Source organism: Oncorhynchus mykiss, chromosome 4 (assembly GCF_057628025.1).
Source record: "Oncorhynchus mykiss isolate SJ-2025 chromosome 4, ASM5762802v1, whole genome shotgun sequence".
Taxonomy (NCBI): domain Eukaryota; kingdom Metazoa; phylum Chordata; class Actinopteri; order Salmoniformes; family Salmonidae; genus Oncorhynchus; species Oncorhynchus mykiss.
The window spans coordinates 7,206,835-7,227,500 of record NC_143025.1 but is presented as its reverse complement, the minus strand read 5'-3'; the positions used below and the strand labels follow the sequence as shown (position 1 = coordinate 7,227,500).

Genomic DNA, 20,666 nt, shown 5'->3' with positions numbered 1-20,666 from the left:
GGGGCCAGAGGGAAGGAGGCCACGAACAGAGTGATGAAACCAAACTGGATCACTGTGTTGGAGAGGGGAGGAGATATGATGGTGAGATACAGGGACACGGGTGTCCTCTGAAGGAGAGCAGGATATCTTGCAATGAGTATTCGATTTCTTTAGAAGGTAAGGCTGTTTCTCAATTCATGTTTCTATATTTTATTAGAGGGTAAGGCTGTTTCTCAATTCATGTTTCTATATTTTATTAGAGGGTAAGGCTGTTTCTCAATTTATGTTTCTATATTTTATTAGAGGGTAAGGCTGTTTCTCAATTTATGTTTCTATATTTTATTAGAGGGTAAGGCTGTTTCTCAATTCATGTTTCTATATTTTATGTCACGCCCTGACCTTAGTATTCTTTGTTTTCTTTATTATTTTGGTTAGGTCAGGGTAAGGCTGTTTCTCAATTCATCTTTCCTCGATTTCTTGCACCCCCTACAGTTTTCAAAACGCAAAGGGAGAAGATACAACGTCCCTCCCTCAGATCTCCTCCTCCAAAACATTTTAATAAGGAGGTGAAGAGAGAAGATACGAGGAATCAATGAAAGACTAATTGAGAAAGCACCTACAGTGCATTCGGAAAGATTTCAGACCCCTTGACTTTTTCCTCATTTTGTTATGCTACAGTCTTATTCTAAAATGGATTCAATAGTTTTTTCCCCTCCTCATTGTCTTGGCTGTGTGCTTAAGGTTGGTGTCCTGTTGGAAGGTTAAACTTCACCCAAGTCTGAGGTCCTGAGCAAGTTTTCATCAAGGATCTCTCTGTACTTTGCTCCATTCATCTTTACTTCGACCCTGACTAGTCTCCCAGTCCCTGCTGCTGAAAAACATCCCCACAGCATGATGCTGCTGCCACCACCATGCTTCACCGTAGGGATTGTACCAGCTTTCCTCCAGACATGACGCTTGGACTGGAGATGGGGCCGGAGGGGACGGCTGCCGTCTTAACGGCTCTTAACCAATCATGCTATTTTGTTTGTTTTTTCGCGTTTTTCGTAACTTGTTTTGTACATAATGTTGCTGCAACCGTCTCTTATGACCAAAAAGAGTTTCTGGACATCAGAACTGGGATTATTCACCTCAAAATGGACGATGAGTTCTTCTTCAATGAGTCGGACGCGAGGGATATTCTACAGACACCCGATCAGGCCCAGATCCCCGTGATTCGCTGGAAAAGGAAACGTAGGTTTCGCGGAAAGAGATCAGGATGCCTTGTGAGGATCAGGAGACGAGTGGCTAATCTGCCCTTGCCTTCCTTTCTGCTAGCTAACATTCAATCGCTGGAAAATAAACGGGACGAACTGAAAGCACGTACAGTGCCTTGCGAAAGTATTCGGCCCCCTTGAACTTTGCGACCTTTTGCCACATTTCAGGCTTCAAACATAAAGATATAAAACTGTATTTTTTTGTGAAGAATCAACAACAAGTGGGACACAATCATGAAGTGGAACGACATTGATTGGATATTTCAAACTTTTTTAACAAATCAAAAACTGAAAAATTGGGCGTGCAAAATTATTCAGCCCCCTTAAGTTAATACTTTGTAGCGCCACCTTTTGCTGCGATTACAGCTGTAAGTCGCTTGGGGTATGTCTCTATCAGTTTTGCACACCGAGAGACTGACATTTTTTCCCATTCCTACTTGCAAAACAGCTCGAGCTCAGTGAGGTTGGATGGAGAGCATTTGTGAACAGCAGTTTTCAGTTCTTTCCACAGATTCACGATTGGATTCAGGTCTGGACTTTGAATTGGCCATTCTAACACCTGGATATGTTTATTTTTGAACCATTCCATTGTAGATTTTTCTTTATGTTTTGGATCATTGTCTTGTTGGAAGACAAATCTCCGTCCCAGTCTCAGGTCTTTTGCAGACTCCATCAGGTTTTCTTCCAGAATGGTCCTGTATTTGGCTCCATCCATCTTCCCATCAATTTTAACCATCTTCCCTGTCCCTGCTGAAGAAAAGCAGGCCCAAACCATGATGCTGCCACCACCATGTTTGACAGTGGGGATGGTGTGTTCAGGGTGATGAGCTGTGTTGCTTTTACGCCAAACATAACATCTTGCATTGTTGCCAAAAAGTTCAATTTTGGTTTCATTTGACCAGAGCACCTTCTTCCACATGTTTGGTGTGTCTCCCAGGTGGCTTGTGGCAAACTTTAAACACTTTTTATGGATATCTTTAAGAAATGGCTTTCTTCTTGCCACTCTTCCATAAAGGCCAGATTTGTGCAATATACAACTGATTGTTGTCCTAGAGTCTCCCACCTCAGCTGTAGATCTCTGCAGTTCATCCAGAGTGATCATGGGCCTCTTGGCTGCATCTCTGATCAGTCTTCTCCTTGTATGAGCTGAAAGTTTAGAGGGACGGCCAGGTCTTGGTAGATTTGCAGTGGTCTGATACTCCTTCCATTTCAATATTATCGCTTGCACAGTGCTCCTTGGGATGTTTAAAGCTTGGGAAATCTTTTTGTATCTAAATCCGGCTTTAAACTTCTTCACAACAGTATCTCGGACCTGCCTGGTGTGTTCCTTGTTCTTCATGATGCTCTATGCGCTTTTAACGGACCTCTGAGACTATCACAGTGCAGGTGCATTTATACGGAGACTTGATTACACACAGGTGGATTGTATTTATCATCATTAGTCATTTAGGTCAACATTGGATCATTCAGAGATCCTCACTGAACTTCTGGAGAGAGTTTGCTGCACTGAAAGTAAAGGGGCTGAATAATTTTGCACGCCCAATTTTTCAGTTTTTGATTTGTTAAAAAAGTTTGAAATATGCAATAAATGTCGTTCCACTTCATGATTGTGTCCCACTTGTTGTTGATTCTTCACAAAAAAATACAGTTTTATATCTTTATGTTTGAAGCCTGAAATGTGTCAAAAGGTCGCAAAGTTCAAGGGGGCCGAATATTTTCGCAAGGCACTGTATATAGACAGGTGTGTGCCTTTCCAAATCATGTCCAATCAATTGAATTTATCACAGGTGGACACCAATCAAGCAGTAGAATCATCTCAAGGATGATCAATGGAAACAGGATGGACCCGAGCTCAATTTCGAGTCTCATAGCAAAGGGTCTGAATACTTATGAAATAAGATATTTCTGTTTTTTTTAATGTTTTATAAATGTGTAAAGGATAAGATTATAAAAAAAAAATCAAATTTTAGAAATAAGGCTGTAAAGTAACAAAATGTGGAAAAAGTCAAAGGATCTGAATACCTTCCCGAATGCACCGTATGTTTTGTTCTGTGTGTCGCTGGCTGCATTACTCACCCATCTCCAGGTACTCATAGAAAAGACCCAGATGGCTAAAGTTCTGCAGGTCATGGTCCTGCTCCCAGCGGCTGTACAGGCTCTCAGGGTGGCTACGGGCTTTACGGCTCCCCCACCAGTTCAGCAGCCACCTGGAAGTATCAACACAGTGGTCAGAGGTACTGCTCTTCACATTTGTGGCTAGAATGTATAGAAAACAAAAAAAAGGGGTGGCAGAATCCTAAATTGACATCTGCATGCGAGACTCAAGTTTTACCGCAAATCTTTAATTATTAATTTTATTTTCTCTTTTTTTCTCCCCAATTTCGTGTTATCCAATTGTTAGTAGCTACTATCTTGTCTCATCACTACAACTCCCCGTACGGGCTCGGGAGAGACGAAGGTTGAAAGTCATGCGTCCCCCGAAACCCAACTGCTTCTTAACACAGTGCACATCCAACCCGGAAGCCAGCCGCACCAATGTGTCAGAGGAAACACCGTGCATGCTAACTTTGGTTAGCGTGCACTGCGCTAGGCCCGCTACAGGAGTCGCTAGTGTGCGATGAGACAAGGATTTCCCTACCAGCCAAACCCTCCCTAACCCGGATGACGCTAGGCCAATTGTGCGTCGCCCCACAGACCTCCCGGTCGCGGCCGGTTACGACAGAGCCTGGGAGCGAACCCAGAGTCTCTGGTGGCACAGCTGGCGCTGCATTACAGCGCCCTTAACCACTGCGCCACCCGGGAGGCCAAATCTTTCATTATTAACATCAATACGTGATTTACCCTAAAGTCCAAAGTTAAGTCAGAGTAAAAACACAACTTAAGTTAGGTATTGGCCCCAAGACGACATGTTTACAGACCTTAGGTATGGTGACAATGTCAGAATGAATACTTACGGAACCAGAGCTTCCTGGATGTTACCCCACACCTGCTTGCCTGCCATCACTATGACCAGCTGAGTGGTCAGCTCAATGAGACAGCCACCAGGGTCACACTGAGGAAGGACAGTCAAGTCAAGTCCAGGTTTTCATCTTCCTCACAGCGGGCAATACTGGTTGCATGATCAAGTTGTACTGGTTGTATAAGAACATTTTTAGCGAATGTTTTTTTTTTTTTTGCAATCAGGAAAAATATGTCTATCTGGTCGATAACAACCCAAATACGACCTTTTGACCTCCTTATGAATTGGAACAATTCTTAAACAGGTTGTAACAGAGACCAGTTGGTTGTAATCTCGTTAGTAGACACTAGGTACTCTACAGTAGGTACTCTACACTAGGTGCTCTACACTAGGTGCTCTACACTAGGTGTTCTACACTAGGTACTCTACACTAGGTACTCTACACTAGGTACTCTACACTAGGTACTCTACACTAGGTACCCTACACTAGGTACCCTACACTAGGTACCCTACACTAGGTACTCTACACTAGGTACTCTACACTAGGTACATTACACTAGGTACTCTACACTAGGTACTCTACACTAGGTACCCTACACTAGGTACTCTACACTAGGTGCTCTACACTAGGTACTCTACACTAGGTACTCTACACTAGGTACTCTACACTAGGTACCCTACACTAGGTACTCTACACTAGGTACTCTACACTAGGTACTCTACACTAGGTGCTCTACACTAGGTGCTCTACACTAGGTGCTCTACACTAGGTACTCTACACTAGGTACTCTACACTAGGTACCCTACACTAGGTACCCTACACTAGGTACTCTACACTAGGTACTCTACACTAGGTACCCTACACTAGGTACTCTACACTAGGTACCCTACACTAGGTACCCTACACTAGGTGCTCTACACTAGGTGCTCTACACTAGGTACTCTACACTAGGTACTCTACACTAGGTACCCTACACTAGGTAGCCTACACTAGGTACTCTACACTAGGTGCTCTACACTAGGTGCTCTACACTAGGTACTCTACACTAGGTACTCTACACTAGGTACTCTACACTAGGTACTCTACACTAGGTACCCTACACTAGGTACTCTACACTAGGTACTCTACACTAGGTACCCTACACTAGGTACTCTACTAGGTACTCTACACTAGGTACTCTACACTAGGTACTCTACACTAGGTACTCTACACTAGGTACCCTACACTAGGTACCCTACACTAGGTACTCTACTAGGTACTCTACTAGGTACTCTACTCTAGGTACTCTACACTAGGTACTCTACTAGGTACCCTACACTAGGTACTCTACTAGGTACTCTACACTAGGTATTCTACACTAGGTACTCTACTAGGTACTCTACACTAGGTACCCTACACTAGGTACTCTACACTAGGTACTCTACACTAGGTACCCTACACTAGGTGCTCTACACTAGGTGCTCTACACTAGGTACTCTACACTAGGTACTCTACACTAGGTGCTCTACACTAGGTGCTCTACACTAGGTACTCTACACTAGGTACCCTACACTAGGTACTCTACACTAGGAACCCTACACTAGGTACCCTACACTAGGTGCTCTACACTAGGTGCTCTACACTAGGTACCCTCCACTAGGTACTCTACACTAGGAACCCTACACTAGGTGCTCTACACTAGGTACCCTACACTAGGTACTCTACACTAGGTACTCTACACTAGGTACCCTACACTAGGTACTCTACACTAGGTACTCTACACTAGGTACCCTACACTAGGTACTCTACTAGGTACTCTACACTAGGTACTCTACACTAGGTACTCTACTAGGTACTCTACACTAGGTACTCTACACTAGGTACTCTACACTAGGTACTCTACACTAGGTACCCTACACTAGGTACTCTACTAGGTACTCGACACTAGGTACTCTACTAGGTACTCTACACTAGGTACTCTACTAGGTACCCTACACTAGGTACTCTACTAGGTACTCTACACTAGGTACTCTACACTAGGTACTCTACACTAGGTACTCTACACTAGGTACTCTACTAGGTACTCGACACTAGGTACTCTACTAGATACTCTACACTAGGTACTCTACACTAGGTACCCTACACTAGGTACTCTACACTAGGTGCTCTACACTAGGTACTCTACACTAGGTACTCTACACTAGGTACTCTACACTAGGTACTCTACACTAGGTACCCTACACTAGGTACTCTACACTAGGTACTCTACACTAGGTACTCTACCTCCTCGTTCCTCAGCTTGCTCCAGCCGAACATATAGATGTAGTCTCCGGGACGGCCGACGAACTTCCCCTTGAAGAAGGCCACGTAGAAACAGGAAGAGTAGTAGTTGACGAACTGGAACAGAAACATCTTCACTGTCAGCTTGTTCTCGTACTCCAGGTGTGTTTTGGGGATCTCTGAGGGGGGGAAAAAAGCAACACTCACAACAAGGAGAGGCTACAATAAGGAATTGATCCGTCTATCGTAAATCAGCATTCGACTCACTAAAGCAGGGCTGCGATCGTCTTTTTTCGTTCGTATTTTCATGGTCAGGATGCAAACACAATTTTGGTATCGTCTTTATCTGTTTGTAAGCTGACTTAAAACAACAATCATTCTCTCTGCCCCTCTTGTTACCCCTCCCCCTCTTGTTACCCCACGCCTACATCTTACCAGTGATCCAGACGGCTACTCTCTATCTTACCCATGTCAGTGATCCAGATGGCTACTCTCTATCTTACCCATGTCAGTGATCCAGACGGCTACTCTCTGTCTTACCCATGTCAGTGATCCAGATGGCTACTCTCTCATACATCACGTTGAGGATCATGATGATGACGAAGTTGATGCAGGAAGCGGTGACGGAGGTGGCGAGCTGCGGGGTGATGAGGGAGCCCACCATGTGGATGTTATTGGTGGGGCTGTCCTTCATGATGCTAGCGAACGCAGCGTACACCGCCAAACGGTAGGCTATCACCCCGATGATACACGCTATGATCAGGGAGATCTGAGGCAGAGGAGGGGATTGGTGAAGAGAGGGCATAGGCGTGAGAGTGTACATAAAGGGACAGATACAATTCAGGAAGTTATGTGAAATTGAAATGAAACTGAATTGACTGAATTTGAAAATGGAAATGAGGCCAAAAACCAGACAGTGCATTTTACACGTACTAGTAGAATTAGAGAAGGTTTCACACACAGACACTGACAAATCACCACCACATCAACAAATAATGAAATAGTAAAGAGTAAAAACAATGCCATCTAAAAAAAAAACACTAAAGTATGGTGCACATGCATATAAAACATCATGCACATTCAGCACACAGTTTCGGATCCACAAATATTGTAAAAGTATCTCTCAATACTATTTCCAAACATTTTCTATAATGTTCTGAGAAATATGGAAGATTTTGTTGGTGAGGATAAGGAGTGATGATGATCATATGAAGAAGACACTGATGAAGAGGAAGGTGAGGAGAGGAAGAGGAGACAGGAGGAGGGAGAGGAGGAGAGGGAGGGAGGAAGAGGAGACAGAGGAGAGGAAGAGGAGGAGACAGGAGGGAAATAACAAGAAAAGGAGGACGAGAGGGAGGAGAAACTAGAAGAGGAGAGAGAGAAGGGAGCTGAGAACAAGGGAGGAGGAAGATGACAAAGGAGGGAGATGAGAACAAGGGAGAAGGAATATGAGGAAGGAGGGTGCTAAGAACAAGGGAGTGGATTAGGAAGGAGGGAGATGAGAACAAGGGAGGAGGAAGATGAGAACAAGGGAGGAAGAAGATGAGAGAGATTAGAACAAGGGAGGAGGAAGATGAGAACAAGGGAAGAGAATGATGAGAACAAGGGAGGAGAAGATGAGAACAAGGGAGGAGGAAGATGGGAACAAGGGAGGAGAAAGATGAGAACAAGGGAGGAGGAAGATGAGAACAAGGGAGAAGAGAGATGAGGGAGGAGGGAGATACAGAGTAGACTATCATTAATAAATGCTCACCCAGAATATGACGGTGGCTCCAGACAGGAATGTACGAGCACACTGGGATTTTGCGGGAAAGTATGGTTCCATCTCCTACAACACCGTAACCAAGCAAAGCAGGGACAACATGCACAGTCAGTCACCATGGTTACCATTCGGCTACTGGTGAAGACATGTCATACCAGAGTTGGGTTCAATTCCATTTCAATCAGTAAACTGAAATTCAGATTCCAGTTTTTCCTCATATGGGGAAAATTAATTTTAATGGAATGGAACCCCAAACCCTGTGTCATACTTCGGACCTGACCCCAGACCAGTTCACTGACCCAATGTAGCCCTTTCCTGGTAAATCCATGCTTTAATTAGCCAGGTCCCAGAGATAGTCAACGTCTATGGTTCTGGTCATTGTCGTGACCATCGCCATGGCATTTGGCTCTTACAGCAGAGCCAGATCTGGGCCACCAGGCTATTAAACACAACCACAACTCTGTTTTAGCTTTGGAACAGCTAGGTTTCCATGGTTACCAGGTAAAACGCTGCAGTCAGCTTCAGACATCTTCCATCCAGACGTGAGTAAGTCAACACAAGCCAGGCCTGCCAAACCATCTCTCCACATCAAAACAAACCGCCATTCCTCTTCCCTCTGTGCCAGTCTTACCCACAACACCACGGTGGCCCAACACAGGAGCACTTTGCCCACTAGATCAGCTGCCGTCCTGTCAAGGACCCACTCCTCCTCCTATAGTACATTTACAGACAGGTGGGGTGAGGAGGTGGAGGGTGAGGATAGTGAGGATGTGGAGGGTGAAGATGTGGGGGGTGAGGATGTGGAGGGTGAAGATGTGGAGGGTGAAAATGTGGAGGGTGATGATGTGGGGGGTGATGATGTGGAGGGTGAAGATGTGGAGGGTGAAGATGTGGAGGGTGATGATGTGGAGGGTGATGATGTGGAGGGTGAAGGAGGGTGAAGATGTGGAGAGTGAAGAAGTGGAGGGTGAAGGAGGGTGAAGATGTGGAGGGTGATGGAGGGTGATGATGTGGAGGGTGATGATGTGGAGGGTGAAGATGGTGAGAATATGGAGGGTGAAGATGTGGATGGTGAAGATGTTTAGGGTGAGGATGTGAAGGATGAAGATGGTGAAGATGTGGAGGGTGAAGATGGTGCAGATGTGGAGGGTGCAGATGTGGAGGGTGAGGAGGAGAAGGGTAAAGGTGTGGAGGGTGAGTATGTGGAGGGAGAAGATGTGGAGGGTGAAGATGGTGAGGATGAGGAGGTGAAGAGTGAAAATGTGGATGGTGAAAATGTAGAGGTTGAGGATGGTGAAAATATGGAGGATGAGGACATGGAGGATGAAAATGTGAAGATGTGGAGGGTGAAGATGTGGAGGGTGAAGATGTGGAGGGTAAAAATATAAAAGGTGAAGATGTGGAGGGTGAAGATGAGGAGGTTGAAAATATGAAAGGTGAGGATATGGAGGGTGAAGATGTGGAAGGTGAAGATGAGGAAGTTGAAGATGTGGAGGTTGAAAATATGAAAGGTGAAGATGTGTAGGGTGAAAATATGAAAGGTGAGGATATGGAGGGTGAAGATGTGTAGGGTGAAAATATGAAAGGTGAGGTAATGGAGGGTGAAGATGTGGAGGGTGAAGATGTGAAGGTTGAAAATGTGGAAGGTGAGGATGTGAGGGTGAAGATGTGGAGGGTGAAGATGTGAAGATTGAAAATGTGGAGGGTGAGGATGTGGAGGGTGAAGATGTGGAGGGTGAGGATATGAAGGTTGAAGATGTGGAAGGTGAAGATGTGGAAGGTGAAGATGTGGAAGGTGAAGATGTGGAAGGTGAAGATGTGGAGGGTGAAGATGTGAAGGTTGAAGATGTGGAAGGTGAAGATGTGGAAGGTGAAGATGTGGAAGGTGAAGATGTGGAAGGTGAAGATGTGGAGGGTGAAGATGTGAAGGTTGAAAATGTGGAAGGTGAGGATATGGAGGGTGAAGATGTGGAGGGTGAAGCTGTGGAGGGTGAAGATGTGAAGGTTGAAAATGTGGAAGGTGAGGATGTGGAGGGTGAAGATGTGGAGGGTGAAGATGTGGAGGGTGAAGATGTGGAGGGTGAGGATATGAAGGTTGAAGATGTGGAAGGTGAAGATGTGGAAGGTGAAGATGTGGAAGGTGAAGATGTGGAGGGTGAAGATGTGAAGGTTGAAAATGTGGAAGGTGAGGATATGGAGGGTGAAGATGTGAAGGTTGAAAATGTGGAAGGTGAGGATGTGGAGGGTGAAGATGTGGAGGGTGAAAATGTGGAGGGTGAAGATGTGGAGGGTGAGGATATGAAGGTTGAAGATGTGGAAGGTGAAGATGTGGAAGGTGAAGATGTGGAAGGTGAAGATGTGGAGGGTGAAGATGTGAAGGTTGAAAATGTGGAAGGTGAGGATATGGAGGGTGAAGATGTGGAGGGTGAAGATGTGGAGGGTGAGGATATGGAAGGTGAAGCTGTGGAAAGTGAAGATGTGGAAGGTGAAGATGTGGAAGGTGAAGCTGTGGATGGAGGGTGAAGTAACTCCCCTCTTTATCCATGTCCTACTTGTCTTTTAACAGTTTGTCTAAGCCTCTACGTTACTCAATTTGATGAACAACTAAGCTTCATCAGCAATGTTGATTGTAGCCAAATCCAGACATAAACATATGTATCTAGAATATATACTGTAGTGCAATAATCACACTGTGTTATTTGTAAAGCATTCAACAATGTAATGCACAGAAACAATATGGTACCACGAGCCCCTGTGTATGGTACCACGAGCCCCTGTGTATGGTACCACGAGCTTCTGTGTATGGTACCACGAGCCCCTGTGTATGGTACCACGAGCCCCTGTGTATGGTACCACGAGCCCCTGTGTATGGTACCACGAGCCCCTGTGTATGGTAACACAAGCCCCTGTGTATGGTACCACGAGCCCCTGTGTATGGTACCACGAGCCCCTGTGTATGGTACCACGAGCCCCTGTGTATGGTACCACGAGCCCCTGTGTATGGTACCACGAGCCCCTGTGTATGGTACCACGAGCCCCTGTGTATGGTACCACGAGCCCCTGTGTATGGTACCACGAGCCCCTGTGTATGGTACCACGAGCCCCTGTGTATGGTACCACGAGCCCCTGTGTATGGTAACACAAGCCCCTGTGTATGGTACCACGAGCCCCTGTGTATGGTACCACGAGCCCCTGTGTATGGTACCACGAGCCCCTATGTATGGTACTACGAGCCCCTGCGTATGGTACCACGAGCCCCTGTGTATGGTAACACGAGCCCCTGTGTATGGTACCACGAGCCCATGTGTATGGTAACATGAGCCCCAAACCCCTAAACCCCTAACCCAGTGTTATGATGCAGGTAAGTGATGGTAACACAAGCACCTGTGTAACGCGGTTGAGTCTGCGGCTGGTACACTTGATCTCGTACTCTGGTCGTAGTTGAAGCTGCTGCTGCTCTTCCTCAAAGTCCACCAGGTCCCACTCGTACTCCAGCCGGGCCTGCCGACGCTTCCAGAACTCCAGGAACAGAGTCACTGCAGAAGGACAGGGTGAGGAGACAGAGTTCAGGCCAAAAGGAGACTCTGTGGAAAGGCTTTTGTAGAACTGTAAAAAAAAAAAAAAAAAAACTAGCAATAGTTTAGCACTGTGTTAGCTATCACTCCTCCCTTCAGTGTCCTCTATATTCAGTAGGAATTCACCCACATGACAGAGCATTCATACAGGTGAGGCTGTAGGCTGGGTACACTCTCCGTGTTGTACGTTTGGCAAAAGGTCGCCGGTTCAAATCCCTGAGCTGACCAGGTGGAAAAAAAATATGCCGATGTGCCCTTGAGCAAGGCACTTAACCCTAATCGCTGCTGTAAGTGACTAAAATGTAAAACATGTAACTGTAAACAGGTCCTGACTTCAGGCTAGAGAGGCTCTGCTGTTATAAAGCCCCATAGTACTCCAAGAGAATGTCTGTTTTTCCAGTTGTAGCTATTGGCAGCTGCCACTAGGGGGCACTCATGCACAGTTACAGTACTGTCACTTACCCCAAATCCCCATGAATATGGCAAAGAAAACTGTCCCCACATTGTCAAACATATGCGATTGCTGAAAGAAGAAAACCCAGAGTAAGTTCATAGACAAAATAACGTGTCTTAAAAGAAGAAAACATGAGGATGATGTTCAAAAACTCCTTAGAGATGTGTGTCTACAAATTGAACACATTCCCAGTTTTTATTATTATTATTTTTTTTTACATTTAACCTTTATTTAACTAGGCCAGTCAGTTAAAAACTAATTATTTTTTACAATGACGGCCTACCCCGGTACAAACCCAGATAACGCTGGGCTAATTGTGCGCAGCCCTATGGAACTCCCAATCACGGCCAGTTGTGATATCAATCAATCAATCAATCAAATGTATTCATAAACCAATTTTTTACATCAGCTGATGTAGTGCTATACAGAAGTGCTATACAGAAACCCAGCCTAAAACCCCAAACAGCAAGCAATGCAGATGTAGAAGCAGCCAGGATTCGAACCAGAGATGCAATGCCTTAAACCGCTGCGCCACTCGGGAGCCCTAAAACAATGACTATCTTTATATCTTCACAGTGCAAAGCCTGGGTGGACTTCTTACCCAGGACGAGTTACACGTTGAGTTGAGCTTCCAGTAGCCACACGTCTTATCACACAGCGGACACATGATAATGTTGCCTCCAATCTCCTCACTGCAGATTTCTTTACTGAAACAACGAAGAATGATGGAGAAGGACATAAGAAAGAGATTTCAAAGCAATCTAAATGATAGCGTCATGATGTCATGATTTACACTACCGGGCAAAAGATTTTACAACACCTACTCGATCAAAACATTTTTAAATGTTTTATTATTTTCTACATCGTAGAATAATAGTGAAGACATCACAACTATGAAATAACACATATGGAATCATGTAGTAACCAAAAAAAGTCTGAAACAAATCTAAATATATTTTATATTTGAGATTCTTCAAAGTAGCCACTCTTTGCCTTGATGACAGCTTTGCACACTCCTGGAATTCTCACAACCAGCTTCATGAAGTAGTCACCTGGAATGCATTTCAATTAACATGTGTGCCTTCTTAATTTGTGGAATTTCTTTCCTGGTGATTAGTTGCGTTGTGTGCAGCGCATCAACTCTTAATTTATCGGATTACAGTTTGAATCGGACAGCAGCCAATCAAATTGTGCCAGCTGAGAAAAAGTTGTGTGTGTCAGTGCAGAGGAACGTCGGGCGGGTGAATTCAGATGGAGCCCTTGGAATGATGATACCCCCAAATTATTATTTTCGGATATAAAGACGACGCTGTATCAACAAAAAACGGGATTGCAACTTGCAAAACATGCGGGAAGAAAATTACAGACGGAGGCGAAACAATTTCCAACGTTGTTCGACGTTTGAAGCTGCACAAAATACGGTAAGTCGTGGCTAATATAGCCGACAGCTATCCTTCACACGAGGCTGTGTGTTTATGAGTGTGTGTAACTTGTTTCGTGAGTTTCTTTTAGCTGGTTTGTGATGTCTGGAGCTTGTATTGTTATGTGCTCTCCTCACTGCTTGCCTAAATTAGACTTGCAGATTGACTCAGCCACCGCGCTGTTCGAAGCTGGAAAATATCAAAGGAGCACATTTGTGGCAGAGTGCCTCCTAGAATGGTTGTGGACTCTTCCTAACTTGCTGATTACGGCGAATGCTTGAACCTCTGATTGTGTTAATGCTTCACACAAATCCCACCACCACCCCCTCCTCTCTCTGCTGTCCTCCGCAGGTTGGAGCTTTTTCTCCATTGATAATGAATGAAGAGCGGTGGCTTATTTCATCTGAGGCACCGTATTCAGATACAGGTTTCCAGATAGAAATGCAATATATAGATCTGTACTCGATTCTCTATTCTACACGGCAAAGGCTGTTGTAGGTGATGTATTTCTATGCAACCACCCCACACGACCCGACCCAGCCTACCACGCCTCTCCCGCTGTCACAGAGAGAGAGGGGCGGCAGGATAGCCTAGTGGTTAGAGCGTTGGACTAGTAACTGGAAGGTTGCGAGTTGAAACCCCCGAGCTGACAAGGTACAAATCTGTCGTTCTGCCCCTGAACAGGCAGTTAACCCACTGTTACTAGGCTGTTAATAAAAATAAATTTGTTCTTGGGGGTCTTTCTCATGGCTACCCATGTATTTCCATGGAAATATAACATTTATTTAGAAAGTAATAAATATATAGATATTTTTAAAAGCATTCATGATTTGCGTAAACTAACTGTTACTCTTGTTAAAAATATGAAATGGTGAAGAGCACATGACTTGTTTAGGAGTCGAAAGTCAAAGTTTAGGACTTGAAAGTTGACTTGATACTTGACGATCTTGACTTGAGACGTGACCCGGACTCGCCTGTCTTGACTTTGGGACTTGAGTGCTACGACTTGAGACTTACTTGTGACTTGTAAAACAATGACTTGGTCATTGGTCAGGTGACTGACTACCTCTGGAAGCTGGTTGAGAGAATGCCAAAAGTGTGCAAAGTTGTCATCAAGGTAAAGGATGGCTATTTGAAGAATCTCAAATATAAAATATATTTTGATTTGTTTGACACTTTTTTGGTTACTACATGGTTCCATATGTGTTATTTCATACAGTTTTTGATGTCTTCACTATTATTCTACAAATGTAGAAAATATTAAAAAATAAAGAAAAACCCTTGAATGAGGTAGGTGTTTAAAAACGTTTGACCGGTAGTGTAGGTCTAACTGTATCAAAACATATGAGCTACATTCTCAGCCACCTTAGCTAGAGTCCCAATCATTGAACGTATCAATCTGACATCCACGGACAACGTACAAATGTATAATAGTTACATTAGATACTGCTTACACCAACAATCCTCTCAGATCAACACCTAGGGGATAGGAGCTAGGGGCTCACACAAGGAGCTAGGGGCTCACACAATGGGGATAGGATCTAGGGGCTACACTACACAAATGTAAGGGGCTAGTGGCTAGGGGTTGAATTGTGATTCAGGGGCCCTCACCTCCAGACGTTGTCATCGAAGGTGAACAATCCATAGAGAAAGCAGATCAGGCCGACTACCGCAGCGAAGAACAGCATCTCAGTGTAGAAACCCAGCCAGGCAAAGTAGATCCCAATCTTCTCCCCGTAATACTTCCTGTTATGGGAAATACAACCAATCAAACATCTTCTCCACGTAATACTTCCTGTTATGAGAAATACAACACAACAAATCAAACATCTTCTCCCCGTAATACTTCCTGTTATGGGAAATACAACCAATCAAACAACAACAAGCAGGTTGTGAACTCCAGGTCAGGTCTATCTAGTGTCTAAAAATAATGGGCAGACACAGTTACAGTTAACGACCTGGGCACTGCAGTTTACTTTTAAAGGTGAATTCAGCTTGCAGAGTTTACAGCAATCAAGATCTCTGGAAATATACTGTAAGGTCTGTCACTGTGTGTAGGGGGTTCATGTAAGTTGGATTATACAACTGGTGGGTCTAAAATGCCTATTTACTCTGTTCCATCTGACTGCGCAATCCACTGTATCATCAGCCCAGCCAGGCAATTTATAAACTTGATCTCCACTATAAAAAGCATATAGACATTATCTCACATTTCTTTTAGACTAATATTTAGTTTTCAACAGCAGAGATCAACCTTGCTGTCTGTCTCTCCGACATTTGCAACAATGTTTCAATACTCAAATTCGATCTCCCGCTGTCCCATAGTAATGAAAGTGTCGGTAGTCGGGATGGCAAAAAAATAGAATCAAATGTTATTTGTCACATGCGCAGAATACAACAGGTGTAGAACCTTACAATAAAATGCTTACTAACAAGCCCTTAACCAACAATGCAGTTTTAAGAAAATAATAAGTGATAAGAATGTATTTACTAAATAAACTGACATAAACAGAAATAAATCAAATGAAAAAAATAAGAAAATAGAAAAATAACAAATAATTAAGGAGCAACAATAAATTAACAGTAGTGAGGCTGTAGACAGGGGGTACTGGTATAGAGTCAATGTGCGGGGGCACAGGTTAGTAGAGGTAATTGAGGTAATATGTACATGTACATATTACATGTTTGAAATGCTTGGAACGTGGAACTTCAACACGAGGTGAAGAAAATAACTCACCTCCCAGACTAGACCAGAACATCGCCAGGCTGCAGCTGCTTGTGTAAGTGGGTCAAGCCGTGACTATCAACACGAGGTGGAGAGAGGAGAAAACTCCCCTCTCGGACATTCACTGGTATGGCTGATTAGCCGTAATATGTTGTGTTAGTCCGCTAGGGACCTTTTTGTGTTTATTCTGCAGATCCAGGAAGGTTACGACTATTCAGAATGATGATATGATAAGAGGTAATGATTAATACGTTGACTGTTTTATGGATGGGATATGTAAAGACCCTTAGAGTTTAAAATCGGTAGATGGTAACAATTTAAACAACCGCTCTCGTGGTGCCCCAAATTCGTTATGAGTTAGTTGTTACATGATTAGTTTAATCAGGTAACAATTAAACATATTTAGTTGATTCAATATCTAACAGTCATCAGATTAATGAAAGTAAAGTCACGACAAAAGAATCAGCTCTACCATTTAGCTCAGTGCGGATGTTGCCTGTAATCCATGGCTTCTGGTTGGGGTATGTACAGTACATATTGTCACTGTGGGGTCAAGGTCATCGATGCACTTATTGATAAAGCCAGTGACTGATGTGGTGTACTCCTCAATGCCATCGGAAGAATCCTGGAACATGTTCCAGTCTGTGATAGCAAACAGCCCCGTAGTTTAGCATCTGCTTCATCTGACCACTTTTTTATAGACCGGGTCACTGGTACTTCCTGCTTTAATTTTTGCTTGTAAGCAGGAATCAGGAGGATAGAGTTATGGTCAGATTTGCCAAATGGAGGGCGAGGGAGCGCTTTGTACACTTCTCTGTGTGTGGAGTGTTGTATTGTGTCTTGTCGTGTCGTGTCGTGTCGTGTTGTGTCATGTTGTGTTGTGTCGTGTTGTGTCGTGCCGTGTCGTGTCATGTTGTGTGGTGTCGTGTAGTGTCGTGTTGTGTCGTGTTGTGCCGTGTTGTGTCGTGTTGTGTCGTGTCGTGTGGTGTCGTGTTGTGTCGTGTTGTGCCGTGTTGTGTCGTGTTGTGCCGTGTTGTGCCGTGTTGTGTCGTGTCGTGTCGTGCCGTGTCGTGTCGTGTCGTGTCGTGTCGTGCCGTGTTGTGTTGTGTTATGTTGTGTTGTGTTATGTTGTGCTCTCACCGTATCAAATTGAGAGGCTGCTCTTTGAAGAAACTGAAGAACCGGGCCCAGTGTTTGTAGAGGCTGAATCTCTCACTCTCACTGTTGGGGTCTCTGGATGCCTTCCAGTAGCGAGACTGTAGACATACAGAGAGAAAGATGTCATTAGAGTCATGGTGCTACTGGATAGATGTCATTAGAGTCATGGTGCTACTGGATACATATGATTAGAGTCATGGTACTACTGGATACATGTCATTAGAGTCATGGTGCTACTGGATAGATGTCATTAGAGTCATGGTACTACTGGATACATGTCATTAGAGTCATGGTCCTACTGGATAGATGTCATTAGAGTCATGGTGCTACTGGATACATATGATTAGAGTCATGGTACTACTGGATACATGTCATTAGAGTCATGGTGCTACTGGATACATGTCATTAGAGTCATGGTGCTACTGGATAGATGTCATTAGAGTCATGGTGCTACTGGATACATGTCATTTATAGAGTCATGGTGCTACTGGATACATGTCATTAGAGTCATGGTGCTACTGGATACATGTCATTTATAGAGACATGGTCCTACTGGATAGATGTCATTAGAGTCATGGTGCTACTGGATACATGTCATTTATAGAGTCATGGTCCTACTGGATAGATGTCATTCATAGAGTCATGGTGCTACTGCATACATGTCATTAGAGTCATGGTCCTACTGGAAACATTGCATTTATAGAGAGAGTCATGGTGCTACTGGATACATGTCATTTATAGAGTCATGGTGCTACTGGATAGATGTCATTAGAGTCATGGTGCTACTGGATACATGTCATTTATAGTCATGGTGCTACTGGATAGATGTCATTAGAGTCATGGTCCTACTGGATAGATGTCATTAGAGTCATGGTGCTACTGGATACATGTCATTAGAGTCATGGTGCTACTGGATACATGTCATTAGAGTCATGGTCCTACTGGATAGATGTCATTAGAGTCATGGTGCTACTGGATACATGTCATTAGAGTCATGGTGCTACTGGATACATGTCATTAGAGTCATGGTGCTACTGGATACATGTCATTAGAGTCATGGTGCTACTGGATACATGTCATTAGAGTCATGGTGCTACTGGATAGATGTAATTAGAGTCATGGTGCTACTGGATACATGTCATTCGAGTCATGGTGCTACTCGATAGATGTCATTAGAGTCATGGTGCTACTTGATACATGTCATTAGAGTCATGGTGCTACTGGATAGATGTCATTAGAGTCATGGTGCTAATGGATACATGTCATTGGAGTCATGGTGCTACTGGATAGATGTCATTAGAGTCATGGTGCTACTGGATACATGTCATTGGAGTCATGGTCCTACTGGATACATGTAATTTATAGAGTTATGGTGCTACTGGATAGATGTCATTAGAGTCATGGTGCTACTGGATAGATGTCATTAGAGTTATGGTCCTACTGGATACATGTCATTTATAGAGTCATGGTGCTACTGGATAGATGTCATTAGAGTCATGGTGCTACTGGATAGATGTCATTAGAGTCATGGTGCTACTGGATAGATGTCATTAGAGTCATGGTGCTACTGGATAGATGTAATTTATAGAGTCATGGTGCTACTGGATACATGTCATTTATAGAGTCATGGTCCTACTGGATACATGTCATTTATAGAGTCATGGTCCTACTGGATACATGTCATTTATAGAGTCATCGTGCTACTGGATAGATGTCATTAGAGTCATGGTGCTACTGGATAGATGTCATTAGAGTCATGGTGCTACTGGATAGATGTCATTAGAGTCATGGTCCTACTGGATAGATGTCATTAGAGTTATGGTGCTACTGGATAGATGTCATTAGAGTCATGGTCCTACTGGAAACATTGCATTTATAGAGTCATGGTGCTACTGGATACATGTCATTTATAGAGTCATGGTGCTACTGGATACATGTCATTAGAGTCATGGTGCTACTGGATACATGTCATTAGGTCATGGTGCTACTGGATAGATGTCATTAGAGTCATGGTGCTACTGGATACATGTCATTTATAGAGTCATGGTCCTACTGGATACATGTCATTTATAGTCATGGTGCTACTGGATAGATGTCATTAGAGTCATGGTCCTACTGGATAGATGTCATTAGAGTCATGGTGCTACTGGATACATGTCATTTATAGAGTCATGGTCCTACTGGATACATGTCATTTATAGTCATGGTGCTACTGGATACATGTCATTAGAGTCATGGTGCTACTGGATAGATGTCATTAGAGTCATGGTGCTACTGGATAGATGTAATTAGAGTCATGGTGCTACTGGATACATGTCATTAGAATCATGGTGCTACTGGATAGATGTCATTAGAGTCATGGTGCTACTGGATAGATGTCATTAGAGTCATGGTGCTACTGGATACATGTCATTGGAGTCATGGTCCTACTGGATACATGTCATTTATAGAGTCATGGTGCTACTGGATAGATGTCATTAGAGTCATGGTGCTACTGGATAGATGTCATTAGAGTCATGGTGCTACTGGATACATGTCATTAGAGTCATGGTGCTACTGGATAGATGTCATTAGAGTCATGGTGCTACTGGATAGATGTCATTAGAGTCATGGTCCTACTGGATACATGTCATTAGAGTCATGGTGCTACTGGATACATGTCATTAGAGTCATGGTACTACTGGATAGATGTCATTAGAGTCATGGTCCTACTGGATACATGTCATTTATAGAGTCATGGTCCTACTGGATAGATGTCATTTATAGAGTCATGGTGCTACTGGATAGATGTCATTAGAGTCATGGTGCTACTGGATACATGTCATTTATAGAGTCATGGTGCTACTGTTCATCCATAACATGCGTGTCTCACATCCAAAGGTGATGTCAGTTTTGTTACAGAGAAAATGCTTGGATCAGTTCAATTACAAATGAGCTTCAGTCGCAGTAGCCACATATCCAACTGTCCTCTAAACAGGGAAATATTGTATGAAACACAAAGAGAGCACATTGTGCACACAAAAACCCCCATGTATTTCACTTTCCTTTCCCCTACAACAGTAAAGCGATGGTGCGAAGATCCTGGCAATAAAGCCATTTTTCTACTTCCCCCAGAGT

The 20,666-nt window shown here is 43.8% G+C and overlaps 1 protein-coding gene across 4 annotated transcripts in view; it reads right to left on the bottom strand.

Moving 5' to 3' along the window:
• The window catches only part of LOC110521188 (anoctamin-5), a 79,999-nt gene that overhangs the window by 10,917 nt on the left and 48,416 nt on the right, over positions 1-20,666 (bottom strand). For 2 of the 4 annotated variants that reach the window (XM_090231005.1, XM_090231004.1), the window contains 11 exons: positions 17,532-17,647; positions 15,278-15,412; positions 12,847-12,952; positions 12,254-12,314; positions 11,601-11,752; positions 8,208-8,282; positions 6,995-7,223; positions 6,458-6,633; positions 4,190-4,287; positions 3,312-3,442; positions 1-52 (listed from right to left, as the gene is read on the bottom strand). The exon at positions 1-52 is cut by the window's left edge and continues 154 nt beyond it. In XM_090231005.1, the coding sequence (XP_090087131.1) occupies positions 1-52; positions 3,312-3,442; positions 4,190-4,287; positions 6,458-6,633; positions 6,995-7,223; positions 8,208-8,282; positions 11,601-11,752; positions 12,254-12,314; positions 12,847-12,952; positions 15,278-15,412; positions 17,532-17,647 (1,331 nt within the window). Of the gene's footprint in view, positions 53-3,311; positions 3,443-4,189; positions 4,288-6,457; positions 6,634-6,994; positions 7,224-8,207; positions 8,283-8,616; positions 8,929-11,600; positions 11,753-12,253; positions 12,315-12,846; positions 12,953-15,277; positions 15,413-17,531; positions 17,648-20,666 lie in introns of those variants that run through there. The other 2 variants (XM_036969466.2, XM_090231006.1) reach the window with 2 other exon arrangements.